This window comes from Sinocyclocheilus anshuiensis, unplaced genomic scaffold (assembly GCF_001515605.1).
Source record: "Sinocyclocheilus anshuiensis isolate Anshui unplaced genomic scaffold, SAMN03320099.WGS_v1.1 scaffold67, whole genome shotgun sequence".
Taxonomy (NCBI): Eukaryota; Metazoa; Chordata; class Actinopteri; order Cypriniformes; family Cyprinidae; genus Sinocyclocheilus; species Sinocyclocheilus anshuiensis.
This window is the reverse complement of record NW_015552546.1, coordinates 3,453,383-3,463,026: the sequence shown is the minus strand read 5'-3', so window position 1 is coordinate 3,463,026 and position 9,644 is coordinate 3,453,383. Positions and strand designations below refer to the sequence as shown.

General features: G+C 37.1%; 1 protein-coding gene across 2 annotated transcripts; it reads left to right on the top strand.

The window, feature by feature from the left end:
• The first annotated feature begins 2,654 nt into the window (after nucleotides 1-2,654).
• On the top strand, nucleotides 2,655-8,007 carry LOC107664172 (cytochrome P450 2B4-like). 2 transcript variants are annotated; one of them, XM_016454638.1, is made up of 9 exons: nucleotides 2,655-2,852; nucleotides 2,952-3,105; nucleotides 3,831-3,983; nucleotides 4,235-4,395; nucleotides 4,607-4,780; nucleotides 4,864-5,005; nucleotides 5,199-5,386; nucleotides 7,473-7,614; nucleotides 7,697-8,007. In XM_016454638.1, the coding sequence occupies exons 1-9, from the start codon at nucleotides 2,661-2,663 to the stop codon at nucleotides 7,885-7,887; spliced, it is 1,497 nt and encodes a 498-aa protein (XP_016310124.1). In that variant the 5' UTR covers nucleotides 2,655-2,660; the 3' UTR covers nucleotides 7,888-8,007. The 2 variants fall into 2 exon arrangements, with proteins under 2 accessions (XP_016310124.1, XP_016310123.1); XM_016454637.1 differs by having other exon boundaries at nucleotides 2,704-2,852; nucleotides 3,024-3,105.
• Nucleotides 8,008-9,644: the final 1,637 nt, after the last annotated feature.

Sequence of the window (9,644 nt, the reverse complement as noted above, 5' to 3'; positions counted from 1 at the left end):
TGTGTGTGTGTGTGTGTACGTGTCACTAATCCGGTCTATGAACTTCCATTCACTCACCACCAGAGGTCACCCTTCCATTACATTGACTCTCGCACTAAACAAACTGTTGCATGTCATCCCGGACTACATATCCCATCATCCATTGCACTGATTGCACACAGCACTGATTGCACGCACCATTCACACATTCGCACTCAGATCCCTTTCAAACTGTATTGTATGCGCATATCGTTAGTTGTGATAGCTACGTTACGGAGCCTACTTGAAGTTTCATAGTCTTAGCCTAGTCTTGCCTTGTCTGTTTCCTCGTGTTCTGATCTTTGCCTGTGCACTTTGGGTTACCTCTCTCGTCTTGCCGTGTTCGGATACTGTTTGCCCCTGCCTGGACCTTTGCTTTGTACCTGGATTATCTCTCTAGTATATTTTTGGAAGGATGCGTAAATTAAAGTATAGAATAAAAAAAAAAAAATTAATGGTTACAAGGTCTTGTGAATATTTCTAATAGAACATTAGAATGTAGTTAAAATTATTAAACATTAGCATAGCAATTCATAATCATATAAACTTTATATTCTAAGAAAAACAATCCCTAAATTGCCTAATCCCAGTTCAAGCAACGTTCTCAATTTTACCATTATTTCCTGATTTGTGCTGTATGAAGTGCTTTTGTGGTCTTCAAAGATGTAAACACAATATATTTAGCCATTTCTATAATACATTTTAAGAATACACTAATTTCAAGTGCTCTCTTTTCTTGATTGAAATCTGATCACATTGAAAAAATGTTGTGGTATAACAAATTCAGGTAATCCTAGTTCATGCTATTGTCTCTGGTCACAGTTTAGTGGACAAAAGTGTTTACCTTTGTAGTAACAGCTTTTGTCACCAGTCCAGTTTGACTGCGAAGCATTCTGCGAAGCAAATATGTGATCTGTAAACAATGTCTATCCTCCAGAATTGTCCTGTCCTCGATTAGTGCCAGGAGGGAGAAGGAATGTCTGGACACAAAGTCCTTTTAGTGTCACCACATAAGGCATGGATGCTAAGAGCTGGCGGACAGAAGCATAGCCGTCCAGCACCTCAGAGTCAGGAGAAGCGGGCAGGACCTGCGTGCTTTGCTCAAAGTGACACCGTTAGGATATTGGACCATCAGATCCCGAAGTGCGTTCTTCTGATGAGCTTCATCAGGGTCAGTGCTTGGTTCTGAGAAAAACCTGGTTACTACAAATATACAATACATGACTAATGTACAGTATAGCTATAATTTGTACCATAACATTGGCAATTCTCAAATAATAGTGTTTACACTGGATCTGGTCTATTAATTGGCTTCAAGATCAATTCAAATACCCCCTTACAAAACAATAATGTGGTGACATCTACTTTGATATATATGGACTCATAGTATTCAGCCAGCTTAAGCTGTACTCCAAAGTAATTAAAATAATACCATGTTACTTGTACAAAATGTAAGGTATTACCATACCATGTTCCAAACAAACATGGTAATACAACTGTATTTTGTTACTGCCAGAAGGTTTGAACCATGAACTGTCTGCCTGTATCACTGTAAAATGTCGAGAAAACTGTAATTATCAAAGTAGTAATATAAGTCTGACATTTATGTAACGGATGATGGTGGTTCTCCCTTAGCGAGCACTTTACTGTACAGCGTTTACTGTACAGATCCTCAGGTACCATTCTGTGTCATCTTTAACAAGCATGAAGTGGCCATTCTTTTTACTTAAGACAGTGAAATTCCATAATGAAGTTGAACTGAATGATTACTTTATTCATATACCGTGGTATTTACAACTTACAACCCCAACCGATTTTAACTGAGGGTGACCTGGACCCCAAAAGAGGGAATTTTTCTGTGTGGGATGGAATGCTCTTCCACCCAGGACTGGTTGCAGGTCCCTACCTGAGTGACCACCCCTATGAATGAATATATTCTGGCTACGCCCTGCAAATGTGTAAATGTTGTATTGCTTGAGGTTGCATCAACTTCATTGTGATGGAATTCTTCACCTTTGTCTTAGTTGTACTGGGGTTTTTTTTCACCTTTACATGCCTCTTGCATCATGTGATTGAGGAACCATTATTATTTCTGATTAGACATCTGTAAGCTAGTCAGTCATTTATTTACAACAGTCATTCTGTCTTCTGTCAAGTTTGTTCTTCTGGTACATGGAAACCATTATGATTGTTCATAGATTGTATAAAATATTCTGTGCTTACAGAATTTTTGAATTTTAGAACAGTTTTCGCTAGTGAACAGTGTCTGATCTATGCATATTTCTCTTCTAATTCAGATGACATCACTTTTTCACTGCAGAAAGTCATGGTATGGATAGAGGACTTTTAATTTTGCTGGAAGCAACAGTTTGAAGTTAAATGCATCTTAATGATAGATTTGATTCTTACAAACACAGCTTCACAAGAACTCATTTAATGATTTCTTTAGTTTATTTTATGCTTGATGCATTGGGATGAAGGTACTCATATATGCATTTATCTAATCAGTCGTATCAACACAACTGAAAGGGTTAACTGCAAGTCCAGCTCTTCCAGTGTCTCCACCCTCTTCCTCTTTTGCTTTTATAAAACCCACCGGTCGTTGGCTGCTCTTGTGTTTGTCTTGGAATGAATCTGTCATCATGTGGACGATCCTGATGAAGTTAGACCTGACCTCTGTATGCCTGGCTCTTTTTCTGGGTTTGATCTTTATGGTTCTGTTTGAGATCTTCAGGATTAATTCATGCAGAGGTCAAATTCCACCTGGTCCCAGACCTCTGCCTTTTGTGGGAACCATACCTAGTTTTAAGAAGCCACTTGAGGCTATAAGATCAGTAAGTATTTGCTGTGTTTCTGGTAGGGATTTAACATTTAATTCATACTTGTTTGGAAATTCAGATGCACTAAATTTGCTGTGGATCTTCTTCGAGCAGCTATCTCAGTATGGAGAAATGTCTGCTGTGTATTTTGGGAGGAAACCAATAATAGTCCTTAATACAATCCAGGTCACTAAGGAAGCCTTCGTTCAAGAAGCCTTTTCTGGAAGACCATTTATGCCTCTTGTAGACTGGCTAACCAAGAGACTCGGTCAGTAAAACGTTATTTTGATTTTTAAAATGTGGATTTTAAACTATTTCATTCTATACTTTAGAATACAAAAGGTTCCAAAAGGTGGTTTTCACAGTAGATTCCACTAAAGAACCTTTACATTTTAGTTATTCCGTTGAGAGCTAATGACACTATGTCCCTTTGCTTAAAAAATGTGAAGACTGAATTTAGTCCTTAATCAGATTCGAGAAGGTCGGTTATAAAACGGATAGTTCCGGTCCTTGATTATGGTTGGTTGAGCTGCGTTGGATGCCATACACCTGTGACCTCGTTAAATCAGTATGCGCCACTGCATTTGTGTTGCTGCACTTCCACATTTACATTTATTCATTTAGCAGACGGTTTTATCCAAAGCGACTTCTACGAGTATACTTTTTGTGCGCAAAGAAAACAAAAACAACGACTTTATTCAACAATCCCCCCTCCCCCCCATCTTCACCCATTTTGGAGTTTAGCACGACGCATGTGCTCGCTTTTCCCTGAATGTAATCAACGTAATCATCAAAAATATCTTAATTTGTGTTCCGAAGATGAACGAAGGTCTTGCATGTTTGGAACGACGAGTAATTAATGACAGAATTTTCATTTTTGGGTGAACTAACCCTTTAATACATTTATTTACTCCGTTTTGCGTCGTGCCTAACAATTAACTGTTCTAAATTCACTGTAAACCACGGCTTAATGCTTTATTCTCTTTTTCTCAGGCATAATAATGGCCCCGTTTGGTCACTCCTGGAGGCAGCAGAGACGCTTTGCTCTGCACACGCTCAGGAATTTTGGCCTGGGGAAGAAATCAGTAGAAGATCGTGTGTTAGAGGAAAGCCGGTATCTCATTGCTGAAATGCTCAAAGCAGAAGGTATGAAATGTTTATGCTCTATTTGAACTCATTCCACAGTGTTGGACTGCGAACAAGCTCATCTGTGCTTTCAAAGGTCAAACGGCATCCAAGTCTTTCTGAAACACTTGTTATATTTGTGACATTAATGATGTTGACTTTTAGTTTTTACAGTTATTTTCGATAGTAAAATTCAAAATTCTATTCTAATTGGATTGAATATAAACTGGCACTAGCCTTTTTCACACATATTGATGCATGTTTCTTTGTAGGCAAGTCTATAGACCCACAGCATGCCATACACAATGCAGTTTCTAACATCATCTGTTCTATCGTGTTTGGAGAGCGCTTCGACTACGATAACAAATGCTTCTCATACCTTCTGAAAATCCTGAATAATCACTTCATGCTCACAGGGTCAGCTGCGGGACAGGTATGATCAAATTCTTCATTTTATTATTTTATTTTATTCATTTATTTGTTATTGACCATGGTCACCCTGTGTGAAAATAATTATTTGCAGAATTTTAATATCAGTTAGGTGGTGAGTCATGTGACCCATAGTGATTACAAACAAGTAATGGGAATGATACATTAAGTTCCATATTTTCCTCAATGATCTTATAATAGTTTGTCTATCTTAGATTTTCAACTTAGCCCCCTTCATCAAGCATTTCCCTGGGCCACACCAGAAGATCATGCAGAACTTCACTGAGTTATTGGGTTTCATCTGGGACGAAATAAAAGAACACAAGGAAACTCTGGATCCAGACAGCCCTCGAGACTTCATTGATGCCTACCTGCTGGAGATCGAGAAAGTGAGATCACTATTAATGAAAGAAGTGTTTTCATTTATTCATGTAGCTTCAGTAAACTGATAGATTTGTTTCATCTGGAGCAGCAAAAGTCTAATGAGGGCTCCACGTTTCATGAGGAGAACATGGTTATGTCAGTACTTGACCTGTTTCTGGCTGGAACTGACACAACAGCGAACACTATCAGATGGGGGCTCATCTACTTGATTCAAAACCCAGATGTACAAGGTGTTAAAGCTAAATGCTAGCGGTGGACACATTTTTTCCAATGTTTTTCCCAATGTTTCCAAATTAAATACATTTGATATTTAAAACCGTAAATCTAATATGTGACACTATTGTTTTGTTGAAGTGCAAGCGCCACTGTTTCCTTCAGGAAATGCAAATCTAATTCCCTTTTTTTGCACAACGTTTTTTGCAGAGCGATGTCATGAGGAGATTGTTCGAGTGCTGGGTTATGACCGTTTGCCCAGCATGGATGACCGTGACAAACTACCGTACACATATGCCACTATTCACGAGATTCAGCGCTGTGCCAACATTGTACCTCTTGGAGTGATTCATGAAACAACTCAGCCCACAAAACTACGAGGCTACAACTTTCCCAAGGTAATGAATGGAGCGTTAATAAAGTGAAGTGTGGCCAAGTATGGTGACCCATACTTGGAATTTGTGCTCTGCATTTAACCCATCCACGTGTACACACACACACACACACACACACACACACACACACCCTGAACAGTGTGCAGCCATATTGCTGTGGTGCCCGAGGAGCAGTTGGGGGTTCAGTGCCTTGCTCAAGGGCCTCACCTCAGGTCGTGGTATTGAAGGTGGAAGAGAGCGCTGTATATAAGAGAGTGCCGACAATTCCTGCCGGACCTGAGACTCGAGTGTGCAACCTTTGTGATACAAGTCCGACTCTCTAACCATTAGGCCACAACTGGCCCTGATGAATGAATCATTTATCAATGTAAAATTTAACATTCGCACAGTCTATTCTTTAGCAATATGTTATGAACAACTCGTTCTTTTTATTCAGATATTTTCAATGAATAGGTTGATCCAGAAAAACCTGTTTAAACAATTTGTTGATGAACAGCATGACTTGAGGGTGTGTATAAAGAATATCAGAAATATCATCAGATATCAGAAGTCATAAAACACTTTTTTTTTTAAATATAAAAAGTAGATTAATCTAAGAATTAAAAAATTTGATTAAGAGATTATATTTTTTTATTCCAACAAACCAAAACAAATCAACCTTACATGTCCAGTCACCTAAATAAGTAAATAATAAATATATAATTGTATAAATATGAAAATTATGTAAGAAGCTTAATTAGTGATGAAACGGTTACGGTTTGATGATAAATCATTACCATTTCATATTTTATCCTTAAAACCATAGGCTATTTGATTATTACGATTTGGAAAAACTTGCAGTAAATACTGCTCAGCATTAGGCAAAGTTATTAAGTCTCATGATGCAAATGCAACATGCAGCGTGGGTTTCATTTTCTATGAAAACATAATGAAGGCAGAGTGCTGAGAGAAATTATATGAAAGAATGTATGAATTAATAAATTAGATGATTGCATATGGGGGAACCGAATATCTTCAGAAACGTTTTAATGGCATTTGCTTTTTATCTTCGCTCCATGTAATACCTAATAAAGTAGAGTTTGTAAGCGCAACGCTGCTTTGTTTACAGCTGTTACTGGGAAAAGGCTCTATTTCTGCTGATCCATAAGCGCCACCTGCTGTCAGACAGTGGATTTACATTTTCATTCAGCCTGTCTGCCATTTTTGTTCAGAACAATGTGAAAATGGGACCTATTTATTTATTTTTATTATTTATTATTTTACTATTTATTTATTTTTCGTAAATCTTAACGTGTAGATAGAAAACAAGCGAATGTGCATTCTAAAAATCTCAGCACTGCAGATAAAGATAAGGAAGCCTATGTAGAATCGTTATGTAGCAGATAAAATGCCTATAATCAATTATTTTGACTAATCTATTTCTTAATGATTTAAAAACTTAAATATGAGGTTTATCATTTACATTTTTTTGTCAGAACTTTATTTGAACATGTAGTAAAGCAGATAACGTGATGTTGTAAGTCACCCAGGTCATTGCTTTTAATGTTATTTATTTTATTTTATGCAAACAAAAAGTAAATAGTGCTGCTAATTATATTTGTTGTTTTTCAACATAAAACTTTCCAGGACATTTTAACAATACCATGATGATAATATTAATAACCGTGATCATTTTGGTCACTATAATCGTGATATGAAATTTTCATACCGTTTCAAGTCTGAAAACCTAATCATCTGAAATGAATTAATAATCCAGTTCAAGTATGACTGATTACAGTATGAAATTGTCAGGGAAAAATTTGCAAAAATTGTACATTTAGGGGTACAACAGCTTGTCACTGGGGCAGAACCATCAAAGGGACACGCTGTGTACCTTCGTTACCCCTAAAGTTTTACTTTTGTGCCCTTTGTGTACTATTTTGAACCCTTTAGGGGTAAAGAAGGTACAAAGGTGTCCCTTTGAGGGTTCTGCCCCAGTGACGAGCTGTTGTACCCTTAAAGGTACAATTATTGAATATTTTCTGAGTATGGGTTATGTGTTTAATTTTTGAGAAGTTTAATTCAACTCTGCTAAACTTTCCTCATACAGGGAACTATGATCACGACAAACTTAGCGGCCATTTTCAGTGATAAGGAGCACTGGAAGCATCCAGACGCCTTTAACCCGGAGAATTTCTTGGATGAAAATGGGAACTTCTTCAAATCAGAGTCGTTCATCGCCTTTTCACTGGGTGAGTCAGCTGTTTGTGAAATTAATAAGCAGATTTAACCATTAGGAAAAGTTACTGTAATGATTTTTGTGCTTGTTATTAGGTCCGAGGGTCTGTCTCGGGGAGACTCTGGCGAGGACGGAGCTCTTCTTGTACATCACGTCTCTCCTACAGCAGATTCAATTCTCCTGGCCGCCCGAGCCACAGTCCATAGACATGGATGGGATCATGGGTGTTTTTCACTTTCCTCAGAGTTTCAGCATCATCTGCCGCAGCAGAGATACCAAAGAGTGACCATCAGTAACTCAAACCATATCTCACAGACATCATCATATCATTTCTGTAAAAAAAATCATGTATTTCCAGTTTTTCACTTGACATTAATGTATGTTAACAGTTTCGAATGTTTAAGCACAGCCATATATGTAATCAAAAATTAAATGTAAATTTTACTGTCGTTTGGCATGTTTGTTATAATTATTTTATAATAAATGCATGTATTTTATTTTAATTTTTGGGTGCTAAATGTTTACAGTCCTTTTGTCAAGACTTGGGGTATTTAAAGGGATTTGGAAAACCACTCAGGGAAGCATCTGTATTCAGAACTTCCCACACAATTGCTGTGTGTCTCTCTATATTTGCCAGGTATGCTGACTCTTTGAAATTGTTTTTTACGTGTGTGTGTGTGTGTGTGTGTGTGTGTGTGAGAGAGAGAGAGAGAGAGTGAGTGGAGTGAGTGAGTGAGATGTATGATTAATTAGGTTAATCTGTGAGTATGGACAGTCCCAGAGGTTTGATGTAGTGGATGTCTTGTAAACACTGCCATCTGGTGGACAGGAGCTCATCCACAGCGGTTGAGTCCTAAGTGTCAGTCTGTGTCAGACGAGTAAAGACAGTTCTTCCTGTCAGACGCAGGGATATTTTATCTGAGTAATAGCGGGCTGATACCTGAGCTGAGGTTCGCGAATCTTTTGATTCAGATCGTTTTTTGACCACAGTTTTACTACAAATACCATGGTTAAACTGTAAGTGTAGCAAAACCATGGTTATTTATTTATTTATTTTTTAATAAAAGGTTTAGAGACAGATTTTTGTTTATGTTTATATGACATTTAGCATTCAGGAAACACAAATTAATTAAGTTATATTTTGCTATATTCTTTTTTGTGTACTCAAACAATCTAAAGAAAACATCTTTAAAAACCACTGCTGTAATGTTGTTGGTTTTACATAATTAAAATTGCGCAATTATTGTCTGATGAATATGCTAATATAAAAAGGCTCTCTTTATGATTAATGAGTATGTCGGCTACCATAGCTAGGCTATAAATAAAGACTTTAGATGACATGAAACTGTGGTCAGAAGTCTATCATAAATGTGAATATGCTGTTGTAGTTGGATGGGAAAAGGGTGTTGTCTGCTCTTCTGTCCCCACCAATGTCAAAATCAAACCTACGTCCTAGGTCTTTAGTAATAATGCATTTTAAATAATGATATTACTAATAAAGTCATTTATTCATGTTTTAATGTTTAAGCATCTTATTTTTTTAATGGATTGAAATCCATTTTTAATTGGATTAAAATGTGTTTTTTTTAGCCCGGTCTCATGAAAATGCGTATAAATAGTACGCCAAATAAAAACGAAAACTCGTGGTATTGATACGCAAAAATGGACTTTGGCGTGCATATGATACGCATGTGTTTGGCGTGCATATAATACGCAGTTTTCGCGTGCATATGATACGAAATTTGTTGACGTGCATATGATACGCAGTTTTCGCGTCCATATGATACGCATCTACCCCACAACCCTAAACCTACCCATCGCGTAGCATATACACGCCAAAGTTCATTTTTGCGTATCAATACCACGAGTTTTCGTTTTTATTTGGCTTAGTATTTATACGCACTTTCATGAGATCGGGTTGGTTTTTTTTATATATATTTTTGAATTACAATACAAAGACAAAATGCAAGCATATAACACACACACACACACACACACACACACACACACACATATATATATATATATATATATATATATATG